The 20,077-nt window shown below is 45.6% G+C and overlaps 1 protein-coding gene across 1 annotated transcript in view; it reads left to right on the top strand.

Annotated features, from left to right (window-relative positions):
- LOC137346149 (CCN family member 1-like) overlaps positions 1–18,875 on the top strand; it is an 84,003-nt gene extending 65,128 nt beyond the window's left edge. Inside the window, exons 4-6 of the mRNA XM_068009486.1 lie at positions 10,386–10,691; positions 12,207–12,409; positions 17,592–18,875. Coding sequence (XP_067865587.1) covers positions 10,386–10,691; positions 12,207–12,409; positions 17,592–17,921 — 839 coding nt within the window. The 3' untranslated portion in view covers positions 17,922–18,875. The remainder of the gene's footprint in view (positions 1–10,385; positions 10,692–12,206; positions 12,410–17,591) is intronic.
- Positions 18,876–20,077: the final 1,202 nt, after the last annotated feature.

Below are 20,077 nucleotides of genomic sequence, written 5' to 3'. Positions count from 1 at the left end.
TTACACATCAGATCACCAGGAATCGAGGGCATTTACACATCACATCGCTGGGCATCGAGGGCATTTACACATCACATCACCAGGAATGGAGGATATTTACACATAACATCACTGGGCATCGAGGGCATTTACACATCACATCACCAGGAATCGAGGACATTTACACATCACATCACCAGGAATCGAGGACATTTACACATTACATCACCAGGAATCGAGGGCATTTACACATCACATCACCAGGAATTGAGGACATTTACACATCACATCACCAGGAATCGAGGACATTTACACATCACATCACCAGGAATCGAGGGCATTTACACATCAGATCACCAGGAATCGAGGGCATTTACACATCACATCACCAGGAATCGAGGACATTTACACATCACATCACCAGGAATTGAGGACATTTACACATCACATCACCAGGAATCGAGGACATTTACACATCACATCACCAGGAATCGAGGGCATTTACACATCAGATCACCAGGAATCGAGGGAATTTACACATCACATCACTGGGCATCGAGGGCATTTACACATCACATCACTGTGCATCGAGGGCAGTTACACATCAGATCACCAGGAATGGAGGGCATTTACACATCACATCACCAGGAATTGAGGACAATTACACATCACATCACTTGGCATCGAGGGCATTTACACATCACATCACATGGCATCGACGGCATTTACACAACACATCACCAGGCATCGAGGACATTCACACATCAGATCACCCGGAATCGAGGACATTCACACATCAGATCACCCGGAATCGAGGGCATTTACACATCACATCACCAGGAATCGAGGACATGCACACATCAGATCACCAGGAATTGAGGACATTTACACATTACATCACCAGGAATCGAGGACATTTACACATCAGATCATCAGGAATTGAGGTCATTTACACATCAGATCACCAGGAATCGAGGACATTTACACATCAAATCATCAGGAATTGAGGACATTTACACATCAAATCATCAGGAATTGAGGACATTTACACAACAGATCACCAGCATTCGAGGACATTTACACATCACATCACCAGGAATTGAGGACATTTACACATCACATCACCAGGAATCGAGAGCATTTACACATCACATCACCAGGAATCGAGGAAATTTACACATCACATCACTAGGAATTGACGACATTTACACATCAGATCACCTGGAATCGAGGGCTTTTACACATCACATCACCAGGAATCAAGGACATTTACACATCAGATCACCTGGAATCGAGGGCTTTTACACATCACATCACCCGGAATCGAGGACATTTACACATCACATCACCAGGAATTGAGGACATTTACACATCAGATCACCAGGAATTGAGGACATTTACACATCACATCAACAGGAATCGAGGACATTCACACATCAGATCACCCGGAATCGAGGACATTTACACATCACATCACCAGGAATCGAGGACATTTACACATCACATCACCAGGAATTGAGGACATTTACACATCACATCACCAGGAATTGAGGACATTTACACATCACATCACCAGGATCGAGGACATTTACACATTACATCACCAGGAATCGAGGGCATTTACACATCACATCACCAGGAATTGAGGACATTTACACATCACACACCAGGAATCGAGGACATTTACACATCACATCACCAGGAATCGAGGGCATTTACACATCACATCACTGTGCATCGAGGGCAGTTACACATCAGATCACCAGGAATGGAGGGCATTTACACATCAGATCACCAGGAATGGAGGGCATTTACACATCACATCACCAGGAATTGAGGATATTTACACATCACATCACTGGGCATCGAGGGCATTTACTCAACACATCACCAGGAATTGAGGACAATTACACATCACATCACCAGGAATTGAGGACATTCACACATCAGATCACTTGGCATCGAGGGCATTTACACATCACATCACATGGTATCGAGGGCATTTACACAACACATCACCAGGCATCGAGGGCACTTACACATCAGATCACCAGGAATCGAGGGCATTTACACATCACATCACCAGGAATCGAGGACATTCACACATCAGATCAACCGGAATCGAGGGCATTTACACATCACATCACCAGGAATTGAGGACATTCACACATCAGATCACCAGGAATCGAGGACATTTACACATCAGATCATCAGGAATTGAGGTCATTTACACATCACATCACCAGGAATCGAGGACATTCACACATCAGATCATCAGGAATCGAGGACATTTACACATCAGATCATCAGGAATTGAGGTCATTTACACATCACATCACCAGGAATTGAGGACATTCACACATCACATCACCAGGAATTGAGGACATTTACACATCACATCACCAGGAATTGAGGACATTCACACATCACATCACCAGGAATCGAGGACATTTACACATCAGATCATCAGGAATTGAGGTCATTTACACATCAAATCATCTGGAATTGAGGTCATTTACACATCAAATCATCAGGAATTGAGGGCATTTACACATCAAATCATCAGGAATTGAGGACATTTACACAACAGATCACCAGCATTCGAGGACATTTACACATCACATCACCAGGAATCGAGGGCTTTTACACATCACATCACCCGGAATCGAGGGCATTTACACATCACATCACCAGGAATTGAGGACATTTACACATCACATCACCCGGAATCGAGGGCATTTACACATCACATCACCAGGAACCGAGGACATTTACACATCACATCACCAGGAATCGAGGACATTTACACATCACATCACCAGGAATCGAGGGCATTTACACATCACATCACTGGGCATCGAGGGCATTTACACATCACATCACCAGGAATCGAGGGCATTTACACATCACATCACCAGGAATCGAGGACATTTACACATCACATCACCAGGAATCGAGGGCATTTACACATCACATCACCAGGAATCGAGGGCATTTACACATCACATCACCAGGAATCGAGGACATTTACACATCACATCACCAGGAACCGAGGGCTTTTACACATCACATCACCAGGAATCGAGGACATTTCCACATCGGATCACCAGGAATTGAGGACATTTACACATCAGATCACCAGGAATTGAGGACATTTACACATTACATCACCAGGAATCGAGGACATTTACACATCAGATCACCAGGAATTGAGGACATTTACACATCAGATCACCAGGAATCGAGGACATTTACACATCACATCACCAGGAATCGAGGGCATTTACACATCAGATCACCAGGAATCGAGGGCATTTACACATCACATCGCTGGGCATCGAGGGCATTTACACATCACATCACCAGGAATGGAGGGCATTTACACATCACATCACCAGGAATCGAGGATATTTACACATAATATCACTGGGCATCGAGGGCATTTACACAACACATCACCAGGAATCGAGGGCTTTTACACATCACATCACCAGGAATTGAGGACATTTACACATCACATCACCAGGAATCGAGGACATTTACACATCACATCACCAGGAATCGAGGACATTTACACATCACATCACCAGGAATCGAGGGCATTTACACATCACATCACCAGGAATTGAGGACATTTACACATCACATCACCAGGAATTGAGGACATTTACACATCACATCACCAGGAATCGAGGGCATTTACACATCAGATCACCAGGAATCGAGGGCATTTACACATCACATCACCAGGAATCGAGGACATTTACACATCACATCACCAGGAATCGAGGGCATTTACACATCAGATCACCAGGAATCGAGGGCATTTACACATCACATCACTGTGCATCGAGGGCAGTTACACATCAGATCACCAGGAATGGAGGGCATTTACACATCACATCACCAGGAATTGAGGATATTTACACATCACATCACTGGGCATCGAGGGCATTTACACAACACATCACCAGGAATTGAGGACAATTACACATCACATCACTTGGCATCGAGGGCATTTACACAACACATCACCAGGCATCGAGGGCACTTACACATCACATCACCAGGAATCGAGGGCATTTACTCAACACATCACCAGGAATTGAGGACAATTACACATCACATCACATGGCATCGAGGGCATTTACACAACACATCACCAGGCATCGAGGGCACTTACACATCAGATCACCAGGCATCGAGGGCACTTACACATCAGATCACCAGGAATCGAGGACATTTACACATCACATCACCCGGAATCGAGGACATTTACACATCAGTTCACCAGGAATCGAGGGCTTTTACACATCACATCACCAGGAATCGAGGACAATTACACATCAGATCACCAGGAATCGAGGGCATTTACACATCACATCACCAGGAATCGAGGACAATTACACATCAGTTCACCAGGAATCGAGGGCTTTTACACATCACATCACCAGGAATCGAGGACATTTACACATCTGATCATCAGGAATTGAGGACATTTACACATCACATCACCCGGAATCGAGGGCATTTACACATCACATCACCAGGAATCGAGGACATTTACACATCACATCACTTGGCATCGAGGGCATTTACACATCAGATCGCCAGGAATCGAGGGCATTTACACATCACATCACCAGGAATCGAGGACATTTACACATCACATCACCAGGAATTGAGGACATTTACACATCACATCACCAGGAATCGAGGACATTTACACATCACATCACTGTGCATCGAGGGCAGTTACACATCAGATCACCAGGAATGGAGGGCATTTACACATCACATCACCAGGAATTGAGGATATTTACACATCACATCACCAGGAATCGAGGACATTCACACATCAGATCACCAGGAATCGAGGACATTCACACATCAGATCACCCGGAATCGAGGACATTTACACATCACATCACCAGGAATTGAGGATATTTACACATCACATCACCAGGAATCGAGGACATTCACACATCAGATCACCAGGAATCGAGGACATTCACACATCAGATCACCCGGAATCGAGGACATTTACACATCACATCACCAGGAATTGAGGATATTTACACATCACATCACCAGGAATCGAGGGCATTTACACATCACATCACCAGGAATTGAGGATATTTACACATCACATCACCAGGAATCGAGGACATTCACACATCAGATCACCAGGAATCGAGGACATTCACACATCAGATCACCCGGAATCGAGGACATTTACACATCACATCACCAGGAATTGAGGACATTTACACATCACATCACCAGGAATTGAGGATATTTACACATCACATCACCAGGAATCGAGGACATTCACACATCAGATCACCAGGAATCGAGGGCATTTACACATCAGATCACCAGGAATCGAGGGCATTTACACATCACATCACCAGGAATCGAGGACATTTACACATCACATCACCAGGAATCGAGGGCATTTACACATCACATCACCAGGAATCGAGGACATTTACACATCACATCACCAGGAATCGAGGGCATTTACACATCAGATCACCAGGAATCGAGGGCATTTACACATCACATCACTGTGCATCGAGGGCAGTTACACATCAGATCACCAGGAATGGAGGGCATTTACACATCACATCACCAGGAATTGAGGATATTTACACATCACATCACTGGGCATCGAGGGCATTTACACAACACATCACCAGGAATTGAGGACAATTACACATCACATCACTTGGCATCGAGGGCATTTACACAACACATCACCAGGCATCGAGGGCACTTACACATCACATCACCAGGAATCGAGGGCATTTACTCAACACATCACCAGGAATTGAGGACAATTACACATCACATCACATGGCATCGAGGGCATTTACACAACACATCACCAGGCATCGAGGGCACTTACACATCAGATCACCAGGCATCGAGGGCACTTACACATCAGATCACCAGGAATCGAGGACATTTACACATCACATCACCCGGAATCGAGGACATTTACACATCAGTTCACCAGGAATCGAGGGCTTTTACACATCACATCACCAGGAATCGAGGACAATTACACATCAGATCACCAGGAATCGAGGGCATTTACACATCACATCACCAGGAATCGAGGACAATTACACATCAGTTCACCAGGAATCGAGGGCTTTTACACATCACATCACCAGGAATCGAGGACATTTACACATCTGATCATTAGGAATTGAGGACATTTACACATCACATCACCCGGAATCGAGGGCATTTACACATCACATCACCAGGAATCGAGGACATTTACACATCACATCACTTGGCATCGAGGGCATTTACACATCAGATCGCCAGGAATCGAGGGCATTTACACATCACATCACCAGGAATCGAGGACATTTACACATCACATCACCAGGAATTGAGGACATTTACACATCACATCACCAGGAATGGAGGACATTTACACATCACATCACTGTGCATCGAGGGCAGTTACACATCAGATCACCAGGAATGGAGGGCATTTACACATCACATCACCAGGAATTGAGGATATTTACACATCACATCACCAGGAATCGAGGACATTCACACATCAGATCACCAGGAATCGAGGACATTCACACATCAGATCACCCGGAATCGAGGACATTTACACATCACATCACCAGGAATTGAGGATATTTACACATCACATCACCAGGAATCGAGGACATTCACACATCAGATCACCAGGAATCGAGGACATTCACACATCAGATCACCCGGAATCGAGGACATTTACACATCACATCACCAGGAATTGAGGATATTTACACATCACATCACCAGGAATCGAGGGCATTTACACATCACATCACCAGGAATTGAGGATATTTACACATCACATCACCAGGAATCGAGGACATTCACACATCAGATCACCAGGAATCGAGGACATTCACACATCAGATCACCCGGAATCGAGGACATTTACACATCACATCACCAGGAATTGAGGACATTTACACATCACATCACCAGGAATTGAGGATATTTACACATCACATCACCAGGAATCGAGGACATTCACACATCAGATCACCAGGAATCGAGGACATTCACACATCAGATCACCCGGAATCGAGGGCATTTACACATCACATCACCAGGAATCGAGGACATTTACACATCACATCACCAGGAATCGAGGGCATTTACACATCAGATCACCAGGAATCGAGGGCATTTACACATCACATCACCAGGAATCGAGGACATTTACACATCACATCACCAGGAATCGAGGGCATTTACACATCAGATCACCAGGAATCGAGGGCATTTACACATCACATCACTGTGCATCGAGGGCAGTTACACATCAGATCACCAGGAATGGAGGGCATTTACACATCACATCACCAGGAATTGAGGATATTTACACATCACATCACTGGGCATCGAGGGCATTTACACAACACATCACCAGGAATTGAGGACAATTACACATCACATCACTTGGCATCGAGGGCATTTACACAACACATCACCAGGCATCGAGGGCACTTACACATCACATCACCAGGAATCGAGGGCATTTACTCAACACATCACCAGGAATTGAGGACAATTACACATCACATCACATGGCATCGAGGGCATTTACACAACACATCATCAGGCATCGAGGGCACTTACACATCAGATCACCAGGCATCGAGGGCACTTACACATCAGATCACCAGGAATCGAGGACATTTACACATCACATCACCCGGAATCGAGGACATTTACACATCAGTTCACCAGGAATCGAGGGCTTTTACACATCACATCACCAGGAATCGAGGACAATTACACATCAGATCACCAGGAATCGAGGGCATTTACACATCACATCACCAGGAATCGAGGACAATTACACATCAGTTCACCAGGAATCGAGGGCTTTTACACATCACATCACCAGGAATCGAGGACATTTACACATCTGATCATCAGGAATTGAGGACATTTACACATCACATCACCCGGAATCGAGGGCATTTACACATCACATCACCAGGAATCGAGGACATTTACACATCACATCACTTGGCATCGAGGGCATTTACACATCAGATCGCCAGGAATCGAGGGCATTTACACATCACATCACCAGGAATCGAGGACATTTACACATCACATCACCAGGAATTGAGGACATTTACACATCACATCACCAGGAATCGAGGACATTTACACATCACATCACTGTGCATCGAGGGCAGTTACACATCAGATCACCAGGAATGGAGGGCATTTACACATCACATCACCAGGAATTGAGGATATTTACACATCACATCACCAGGAATCGAGGACATTCACACATCAGATCACCAGGAATCGAGGACATTCACACATCAGATCACCCGGAATCGAGGACATTTACACATCACATCACCAGGAATTGAGGATATTTACACATCACATCACCAGGAATCGAGGACATTCACACATCAGATCACCAGGAATCGAGGACATTCACACATCACATCACCAGGAATTGAGGATATTTACACATCACATCACCAGGAATCGAGGGCATTTACACATCACATCACCAGGAATTGAGGATATTTACACATCACATCACCAGGAATCGAGGACATTCACACATCAGATCACCAGGAATCGAGGACATTCACACATCAGATCACCCGGAATCGAGGACATTTACACATCACATCACCAGGAATTGAGGACATTTACACATCACATCACCAGGAATTGAGGATATTTACACATCACATCACCAGGAATCGAGGACATTCACACATCAGATCACCAGGAATCGAGGACATTCACACATCAGATCACCCGGAATCGAGGACATTTACACATCAGTTCACCAGGAATCGAGGGCTTTTACACATCACATCACCAGGAATTGAGGACATTTACACATCAGATCATCAGGAATTGAGGTCATTTACACATCAAATCATCAGGAATTGAGGACATTTACACAACAGATCACCAGCATTCGAGGACATTTACACATCACATCACCAGGAATCGAGGACATTTACACATCACATCTCCAGGAATCGAGGACATTTACACATCACATCACCAGGAATCGAGGACATTTACACATCACATCACCAGGAATCGAGGACATTTGCACATTACATCACCAGGAATCGAGGACATTTACACATCAGATCATCAGGAATTGAGGTCATTTACACATCAAATCATCAGGAATTGAGGACATTTACACAACAGATCACCAGCATTCGAGGACATTTACACATCACATCACCAGGAATCGAGGACATTTACACATCACATCTCCAGGAATCGAGGACATTTACACATCACATCACCAGGAATCGAGGACATTTACACATCACATCACCAGGAATCGAGGACATTTGCACATTACATCACCAGGAATCGAGGACATTTACACATCAGATCATCAGGAATTGAGGTCATTTACACATCAAATCATCAGGAATTGAGGACATTTACACAACAGATCACCAGCATTCGAGGACATTTACACATCACATCACCAGGAATTGAGGACATTTACACATCACATCTCCAGGAATCGAGGGCTTTTACACATCACATCACCAGGAATCGAGAGCATTTACACATCACATCACCAGGAATTGAGGACATTTACACATCACATCTCCAGGAATCGAGGGCTTTTACACATCACATCACCAGGAATCGAGAGCATTTACACATCACATCACCAGGAATCGAGGACATTTACACATCACATCACCAGGAATCGAGGGCATTTACACATCACATCACTGGGCATCGAGGGCATTTACACATCACATCACCAGGAATCGAGGGCTTTTACACATCACATCACCAGGAATCGAGGGCATTTACACATCACATCACTGGGCATCGAGGGCTTTTACACATCAGATCACCAGGAATTGAGGACATTTACACATCAGATCACCAGGAATCGAGGGCTTATACACATCACATCACCAGAAATCGAGGACATTTACACATCAGATCACCAGGAATTGAGGACATTTACACATCACATCACCAGGAATCGAGGACATTTACACATCAGATCACCAGGAATTGAGGACATTTACACATCAGATCTCCAGGAATCAAGGGCTTATACACATCACAGCAACAGGAATCGATGGCTTTTACACATCACATCACATTGCATCGAGGACATTTACACATCTCATCAGTGGGCACAAATATATCCACATCTGCTTTTCTACTGGGAATATCAGACAGATGGTCCATTCGATACTGTGCATTTTACCTGCTCGCTGGCTGTTAAAACCACCCCTCTTGAAACCCGCCCATGATAACCATTTTGCCAACGTGCTAAAGAAGAAGTTTGGATGTCTTTTCCTTACACTGTTTCTTCCCTATTTCAGCCAGCAGCCCGGGGCAGTCTTGTCTTATGAATGGTCGGGTCTACCAGCACGGCGAAGTCTTCAAACAGACCTGCCGGCTGCAGTGCACCTGCAAGGATGGCAAAGCTGGCTGCTCCCCCCTCTGCCCCTCGCACCTGCCTGCCCCACCCGTCTTCTGCACAGACGCCCAGCTGGTCAAGGTGCCCGGGACCTGCTGCGAGAAATGGAAATGTACATCAAGCTACTCCAAGGACAAGGCACTGAGAAGGTGGAAGGAGATGGCCATGCCCGCCAGTCAGGTGACCAAGCAGTGGAAAGCAAACCACAGTAAGTCGGGATGAATGAGCAAAACTGCAGAAGGACACTCCAGTATTTCCTTCATGACAAACACGTCTTTGTCCCCTCCCTCGTCTTAATCTGTCCATCATCATACCTGAGGGTTGCACCTCGCTCACACTCTTGAGATGGGATGCGAGAAAAAAGTTTAGCATCCTGCAGCTCAGAAGGAGGCCATTCGGCCCATCATGCCTGTGCTGGCTCTTTGAAAGAGCTATCCTATTAGCCCTTCTCTCCCCTACATTCTTCCTGTTGAAGTATATGTCCAATCTCCTTTCCGTGGAATCATCATTACAGGCAACTGTTTACATACCGGATTTCTATTATAAAGGACTAATTATAAGTTAAAAGCCCACCACTTCAATTCTCCCTCCAGACAGCATCACGTGGGAACAAGGTGGGTTCGGGTTTGATGCCTGTGGTATCCCAAGCCTGATTTTACTCTCTATTAAATTCAATAAAACATCAAAGTGCGTGGGATGTAAAAATGACATTCGTCCTGAACTTCCCAAGGGAGTTAGGTCAAAGTTACCTCGAAACATTTAAATAGGCAGTTTCAATGTTGACATAAAAGTGTGATGACAAATTTTGTGAAGAAGGCATTGGACAGTGTGAATGTGTGAGTGTGTCTGTGTGGTTTTTGTGTTTGTGAAAGAGTGTGTAAGCTTGTGCGCACATGTGTGTGAGGGAGAGTTAGTCTGTGACCATATATATATTTGTGTGTGTGTGAGAGAGTGCTTGTGCATATCTTTGTATATGTGAACGAGTCTGTCTGTGTTTGCACTTCTGTGTATGTGTCCAAGAATATGATAATGTATGTGTGTGTGAATAGGGAATGCATGTAGTTGAATGTGTATGGGTGTGTTTTTGTGAGTGTCCATATAACATGTGACAATGTATGCATTTGTGTAAGAGTATGTGTGTATATGTGTGAGTGTGTGCATATAAGTCTGTGTGTGTGTGTATCTGTCTGCCTGTGTTTGTGTGTATCTCTGTCTGTCTGTGTTTGTGTGTGTATGTCTGTCTTTGTGTGTGTGCATGTATATCTATCTGATTATGCGTGTATGTGTGAGTGTGTGTGTGTCTGTTTTTCTGTGTGTGTGTGTTTGTGTGTGCATGTATATCTATCTGTGAGTGTGTGTATATTTGTCTGTGTGGGAGTGTCTGTGTGTGTGAGTGTGTCTGTCTCTGTGTGTCTGTGTCTGTCTCTGTGTGTCTGTGTGTCTGTGTCTGTCTCTGTGTGTCTGTGTGTGTGAGTATATCTGTCTCTGTGTGTCTGTGTGTGAGTGTGTCTGTGTCTGTCTCTGTGTGTCTGTGTGTGAGTATATCTGTCTCTGTGTGTCTGTGTGTGAGTGTGTCTGTCTCTGTGTGTCTGTGTCTGTCTCTGTGTGTCTGTGTGTGAGTATATCTGTCTCTGTGTGTCTGTGTGTGTGAGTATATCTGTCTGTGTGTGTGTCTATACTGTACATTTAATTATTTTTGATGGACATTTTTTGTCTGCTGCAGAGTTGAGAGGTCAATTTAAGCGTCAAAGCTCCAGCCATTCTGGTTGTCAAGTCAAGAACACAATGTGGTCAGCATGTTCGCAGACCTGTGACATGGGCATTTCCATTAGACTGAGCACCAACAACACCTGGTGCCAACCAAAACGGGAGACCAGGCTCTGCCAGATCCGACCCTGCCATATGTTCAACGATGTACAGCTCAAGGTTAGTCTTAGCACAAGTGAGAGGGAAGCTCCGATTATAGATCCACTTGAGTCGGACCAATAATTTTCCTGATCAATGAGACAGCCTGCACCACAATACATCGTTCTAGATTAAAGATACTCTAAACTGAAATGTATTGTTCTAGAACAGTATGATATCCCACAGTACAATATAGTTCTCAAGGAATGAGACATCCTTTACTATAGCATTATTCTCGATGATCAATCTGATACCCTGCAGTATGAAATGTTACTATATATATATAACATATAAATATATATAATACAGTTTGTGATCAGTATGTCTGATGTATGATATAATGTTCTAGCTCGACGTCTGCTTTAGAACAACTGCTTTCAAACACACAGATTGGGAAAAGGCAGTGAGTCTGAGTGAGTTTGAACACTATCTGTTCACCTCGAGGGCCTGCGCTTGTGTCTAGCCTGGACTGATGGGATACACGTCCCTTCCGGTGATGAGTCTCGACCGGTTTCAAACCAGATTGTTGGGAGCATGAGTCCACGACACAAAACTGCCCCTAATTTAGGATTAAATTAGTAACAGAATGCCAATGTCTGTCCTCGATGGTGTATCAAGTGAGTGAACTCACTGTTCGAGGTTCTCCTGGACACAAACCCTTTCTGACCCTCCTTGGCACCTTTGGCGAACCGACACATTGTGCTGACTGTGGGCTGCAGTGCCACCAGCTGGGTAAAAATATTACAGGCAGCAAACAGCTTCCACACGTACAAACCTACATGTGAACATATGAATTAGCAGCAGGTGTTGGCCATTCGGACCCTCGAGGCTGCTGCACCAATTGATAATATCACGGCTGATCTGGTCGTGGCCTCAACTCCACTTTCCTGTCTGTCCCCCACAACCCTTGACTCCCTTCTCTATCAAGAATCTATCTCACTCAGCTTTGAATAAATTCAGTGACCCTGCTTCCACTGCTCTCTGGGGAAGAGAATTCCACAGACTAATGACCCTCTGAGAGAAAACATTTCTCCCCATTGAGTCTTAAGTGGGGACCCCTTATTTTTAAACTGTGTCCCCTAGTTCTAGCCTCACTTATAAGTGGAAACTCCTTTTAGCATCCACCCTGTCAATTCCCCTCAGGATCTTATATGTTTCAATAAGATCACCTCTCATTCTGCTAAACTCCAATGGATACAGACCTAACCTGGCCAACCTTTCTTCATAAGATAACCCTTTCATCCCAGAAATCACTTATGTGAACATTCTCTGAACTGCTTCTAATGCAATTTTATCCTTTCTTAAATAAGGAGACCAAAACTGTATACAGTATTCCAGATGCAGTCTAACTAAGGTCCTCTAAAGCTGTAGTAAAATTTCCCTACATTTATACTCTATTCCGTTTGCAATAAACAGCAAATTCCAGTTGCCGTCCTAATCACTCGCTGTACCTGCACACTAACGTTTTGTGGTTCATGTTCCAGGACACCCAGATCCCTGTGTACCGCAGCGTTCTACAATCTCTCTCCATTTAAAGAGTATACTGCTTTTCTATTCTTCCTGCCAAAGTGGACAAGTTCACATTTTCCCACATTATACTCCACCTGCCAAATTAGTGCCCACTCATTTAAACTATGTAAATCCCTTTGTAGACTCTTTATGTCCTCTTGACAGCTTGTCTTCCTACCTATCTTTGTATTATCAGCAAATTTAGCAACCATTGACTCCCCTCATCCAAGTCGTTGATGTAGATTGTAAATAGTTGAGGCCCCAGCATTGATCCCTGTGGCACTCCAGCCCAAAAATGACCCATTTATCCCTATTTTCCATTTCCTGTTAGCTTACCAATCCTCTATCCATTCCAATATGTTACCCCCTACACCATGAATTCTTATTTCACATCGTAACCTTTGATGTGGCACCGTATTCAATGCTTTTTGGAAAGCCAGGTATGCCACATCCATTGGATCCTCTTCATCCATCTTGCTTGTTACTTCCTCAAAGAACTCTAATATATTGGTCAAACACGATTTCCCTTTCATAAAACCATGTTGGCTCTGCCTGATCGCATTATGAGTTTCTATGTAATAAAAGCTAAAAGTGCTGGAAATACTCAGCAGGTCTGGCAGCATCTGTGGAGAGAGAAGCAAAGTTAACGTTTCAGGTCAGTGACCTTTCATCAGAACTGGCAAACGTTAGAAATTGAATAGGTTTTAAGCAAATAAAGTGGGGGTGGGGCAAAAGAGAACAAAAGGGAAGGTGGTGATAGGACAGAGGGTCACAGAGAATAACTGACAAGGAGGTCATGGGGCAAAGGCAAAGAGTGTGTTAATGGTGTGTTAGTGCACCTCCGTGCCCCACCAGGATGGTTTAAGGGCTCTTCGCTTCTTCTTTGAACAGAGGCCCAACCAGTCCCTATCCACCACCACCCTCCTCCGCCTGGCTGAACTTGTTCTCACATTGAACAACTTCTCCTTCAACTCCACTCACTTCCTTCAAGTAAAAGGTGTTGCTATGGGTACCCGCATGGGTTTTAGTTATGCCTGTCTTTTTGTGGGATATGTTGAACATTCCTTGCTCCAGTCCTACTCAGGCCCCCTCCCACAACTCTTTTTCCGGTACATTGATGACCGTATTGGAGCCGTTTCCTGCTCTCGCCCCAAACTGGAAAACTTTATCAACTTTGCTTCTAATTTCCACCCTTCTCTCACCTTTACACGGTCCATCTCCGACACTTCTCTTCCCTTCCTCGACTTCTCTGTCTTCATCTCTGGGGATAAGCTGTCTACTAATATTCATTATAAGCCCACCGACTCCCACGGCTACTTTGACTACACTTCCTCACACCCTGCCTCCTGTAAGGACCCTATTCCATTCTCCCAGTTTCTCCGTCTCTGATGCATCTGCTCTGATGATGCGACCTTTCACAACAACGCTTCTGATACGTCTTTCTTTTTCCTTAACCGAGGACAGTGTCCAGACCATTTCCCGCACCTCTACATTCACCCCTTCCCCTCCCTCCCAGAACCGCGACAGGGTTCCCCTTGTCCTCACTTTCTACTCCACCAGCCTCCACATCCAAAGGATCATCCTCCGCCATTTCCGCCACGTCCAGCGTTATGCCACTAACAAACACATCTTCCCCTCCCCTCCCGTCAGCATTCCGAAGGGATCATTCCCTCCAATGACTCCCTGGTCCACTCCTCCATTATCCCTGACACCTCGTCTCCTTCCCACGGCACCTTCCCATGCAATTGTAGGAGGTGTAATACCTGCCCTTTTACCTCCTCTCTCCTCACTATCCAAGGCCCCAAATATTCCTTTCAGGTGAAGCAGTGATTTACTTGTACTTCTTTCAATGTAGTATACTGTATTCACTGTTCACAATGTGGTCTCCTCTACATTGGGGAGACCAAACGCAGATTGGGTGACCGCTTTGCGGAACATCTCTGCTCAATCCGAAAACATGACCCCGAGCTTCCGGTTGCTTTCCATTTCAACACACCTGTCCTGCTCTCATGCCCACATCTCTGTCCTGGAATTGCTGCAGTGTTCCAGTGAACATTAATGCAAGCTCGAGGAACAGCATCTCATTTACCGATTAGGCACACTACAACCTGCCGGACTGAACATTGAGTTCAATAATTTCAGAGCATGATGGGCCTCCCTTTTTTATTTTTAGTTTTACATTCTTTTTTTATTTTAATTTCATTTTATTTTAGTTTGTTTCATCATTCAATGTTTTTTTTTAGCATGTGCCTTCCCACTGGTTTTTTTCATGTTTGTGCTTTTGGCTAGGTCTTTCATTATTCTGTCACTTAACACCCTCTCTGCACTAACGCTTTGTATTTCACCACTCTATTAACACACTCTTTGTCTTTGCCCCTTGACCACTTGTCAGTTATTCTCTGTGACCCTCTGTCCTATCTACATCTTCCCATTTGTTCTCTTTTGCTCCGCCCCCATTTTATTTGCTTATAACCTATTCCATTACTAATTTTTGCCAGTTCTGATGAAAGGTCACTGACCTGAAACGTTAACTCTGCTTCTGTCTCCACAGATGCTGCCAGACCTGCTGAGTATTTCCAGCACTTTCTGTTTTCATTTCAGATTTCCAGCATCTGCAGTATTTTGCTTTTATTATAATGATTTTCTAAGTACCCTGCTATAACCTCCTTAATAATGGATTCTAGTATTTTCCCTACGACAGATGTTAGGCAAACTGGCCTGTAGTTTCTTGCTTTCTGTCTCCCTCCTTTCCTGAATCGAGGTGTTACATTAGCTACTTTCCAATCTGTTGGGACCTTTCCAGAATCTAGGGAATTTTGGAAGATCACAACAAATGCATCTACTATCTCTGCAGCCACTTTGTTAAAGACTGAAGGATGCAGGTTTCTGGCCACTTGTCAGCCTTTAGCTCTCATAGTTTTCCCAGTACGTTTTTCCTGGTGATTGTAATTGCTTTCAGTTCTTCTCTCCCTTCTACCTCTTGTTTCTCAAGTACCTTTGGGATGTTTTATGTGTCTTTGACAGTGAAGACAGGCACAAAATACCTGTTCAACACCTCCGCCATTTCCTTACTGTCATCCATTGTTAATTCTCCAGTCTCACTCTCTACAGACCGATGCTCACTTGAGTTACTCTTTTCCTTTTTAACGTAACATTAATGCAAACAAGAACAACTTGCATTTATATAACACTTTTAGCACAGTCAAACATCCTAAGGTGCTTCACAGGAGCGTTACCAGACAAAACATGACACCTAAGAAAGATGTTGGGACAAACTTCTTCGAAGAGGAAGCTTTTAAGGATCGTCCAAAGGAGGCATAGAGAGGAGCAGAGGTTTAATGATGGAACACCAAAGCTTAGGAGCCCAGGTAGCTGAAGGCATGGCCGCCAAAGGTGGGATAATTAAAACTGAGATGTGGAAGAGGAGCGCAGATATCTCCGAAGCTGGAGAGATTGGGGGAGGGGGAGGGAGTCTCGGCGGGGTTGGCAGGTTGGCTGCAGAGACCATGGAGAGATTTGAAAATAAGGATGAGAATTTCAAAATTGATGCCTTTTAAGAGGATACTGTCCTATAAAAGGAACCGGATGGGGTGGGGGGTAGAGGGTGGTTGCAGGATGTGATCGTTTGCTGAGGGTTTGGAGTGAGAGATTCTTCATTTGCTCAGAACTGCAGTGAATTCCTTCTGTGTTTCAGACAGGCAAGAGCTGCCTGATGAGCAGCAAGGAGAAGGAGCCCAGGCCATTTATTTATGGAGGATGCACCAGTGTGAGGATGTACAAGCCCAAGTACTGCGGCTTCTGCACGGACGGGCGCTGCTGCCAGCCGGCCGAGACCAGGACCACCAGGGTGCGTTTCCGCTGCCTGGTCCGAGGAACCATCGTCAAAAGCGTCATGAAGATCAAGCGGTGTGAGTGCAGGAAGCAGTGCCAGCAGCACAGTGACCACTACTGGCCTGACGATGGGATGCCCGATGAGTTGATCAACTGGCTGCCGGGCACCAAGGGTATCGCTAACAACTTCTAAACCCATCGCTGGATGCCAGGAACAGTCCTCGGCCCCCCAACAGGCTGGCGCCCAGCTCTCCAACAGCACGGGGAGGTGCCCATCGGCCTCTTCACGGTGGACTATTCTGCTGTAATATTGCCCTCCTCTACCCCTGCTCTTGACTCCAGTTCATCTGAGAAGTCAGCGGTCGCATAAACTTTCGCTTTTTAATCACAGATTCTGAGCAGCTAGCGTGCAATAGTGTGCCTGAACTATATTATATCTTTGTTCTTTGGCCTCCTTATCTCGAGAGACAATGGGTAAGCGCCTGGAGGTGGTCAGTGGTTTGTGGAGCAGCGCCTGGAGTGGCTATAAAGGCCAATATTAGAGTGACAGGCTCTTCCACAGGCGCTGCAGATAAAATTGGTTTGTCGGGGCTGTTACACAGTTGGCTCTCCCCTTGCACATCTGTCTTTTTTCCTGCCAACTGCTAAGTGTCTTCGCCTCGCCATACTTTAGCCCCGCCTTTTATATATATTATATATACCGTTTCAAAACATTCGTTTTAAGACTACAAACACAGCCCTACGCCTAGGAACTCACACATAAAGAACTCCCCGGGGAACTATGACTGATTCAAAGCCTTCCCTTTCCTTGAAGATAGCCGTTGTTTTTATATTCATATCTCTCTTTCATACTATGTTAAAAACAAGTATTGATTATGCAGTTCTTGCTGGGTTTTGCAACTGTGAGGCTAAAGTCACTGAACAGATTCCCAGACACATGCAACCATCGGAGCCTTTTCTGACTCAATATCCTCTTCCATTATCCACAGTTTCATCCTTCTGCAATGTAATCACTGACAATGCGATCAAAAGGTTAGGCTTTTGCAAGCGTTCGGTTCTAACCTATTCTGCCTGCCCACATTGGTGAACCAGAATTGCTCTGTTAACTGTTCTGTTTTCATATTAAAAATAAAATCCAAAAAAAATACATATCTATATTCTTGCAAGTCGGATGCAACAGCATCCCTTCCAGCCGTGGATCAGCAGGAAGCACTCTCTCCTCTGAGGCCAGTGGTTGTGGGTTCAGGTTCCATGCACAGCACCCAGGCCGGTACTGAGGGAGTGCTGCACTGTCAGACGTGCCGTCTTCTGGATGAGGCGTGAAAGCGCGGTGCCGGCTGCTGTCTCGGGTGGAGGCGAAAGATCCCACAGCACTACTTCGGAGAAGAGCAGGGAATGCCGAGATGTCACCCTCGATCAACGTAACCAATCCTGCCGCTGTCTGTGGGATCTTGCCGTGCGCAAATCGTCCGCTGCGCTTCCTACGTGGCAGCCCCTCAGAAGTCCTTCATTGACTGTAAAGTGCTTTGGGGGCATCCTCCGGTCGATAAAGGCGAGATATAATTCGGAATTCTTTCCTTTACCCGTACCACAGCTGGGAGTTGCTTTCTCTCGGAATGCTGTTTTTTTTTTCTTCCTCACTGGCCGGAATTTACCGTCCCCCATCCCCCTGGGAACAGACTGGGAGGCGGAGGGGGTAAAGGCAGGTGGCATGATGTGGGGAGGTGCCATGCCTGTTGGTATCTTACCAATGGCGGGGGGGAGGCACTGTGCCACTTGGGGAGGTCGCCCAGTAAAATCTGACTGCTTCCGTGGTGGGAGGGGGGGGAGGGGGGCAAGGGGCTGGTTCACTCCTGATTGGTCACCCTGTGCCCCATGGAGGGTCCCCCCAGCAGCAAGTGTCGCCGCCGCTGTAAGACCCCTCCCTGCCCTTGCGATCGACACCCACCTCCTGACCCTGCTGGCCGTGGCCTGACTGATTGGCCCCAGTGATGCCTGACACCACTTACCCTCACCCTGGTCTCCCTCTATGGCTGCTCTGTGGGCTGCTGCAGTTCCAGCAGTGGCCACCCCTCCCGGGTGGGGCTGCTGGGACTGAAGAGCTGCCAGCCCTCTGATTGGCCGGCAGCTCCAGGAGGCGGCACATCCTGCCTCCGAGGGGGTCAAAGCCAATTAATTGCCCCTGAGGACTGTAAAATACAGTCATGGCTTCCAGGGCCGGCGAAGGTGGGCTCGTCCCTGACTTTCCGTGTTAAATCCCGGCCACTGAGTTACTGTGGTGCCATAGTGAGGGATGTTAGTTAGTGCTGGTGGGTGCAGCCCATCCCCCGTTTTGGAGATTGACGCTCG

This window comes from Heterodontus francisci, chromosome 29, assembly GCF_036365525.1.
Source record: "Heterodontus francisci isolate sHetFra1 chromosome 29, sHetFra1.hap1, whole genome shotgun sequence".
NCBI lineage: Eukaryota > Metazoa > Chordata > Chondrichthyes > Heterodontiformes > Heterodontidae > Heterodontus > Heterodontus francisci.
Note: the sequence above shows the minus strand (reverse complement) of the source record. Positions and strands in the feature narration are given on the sequence as shown.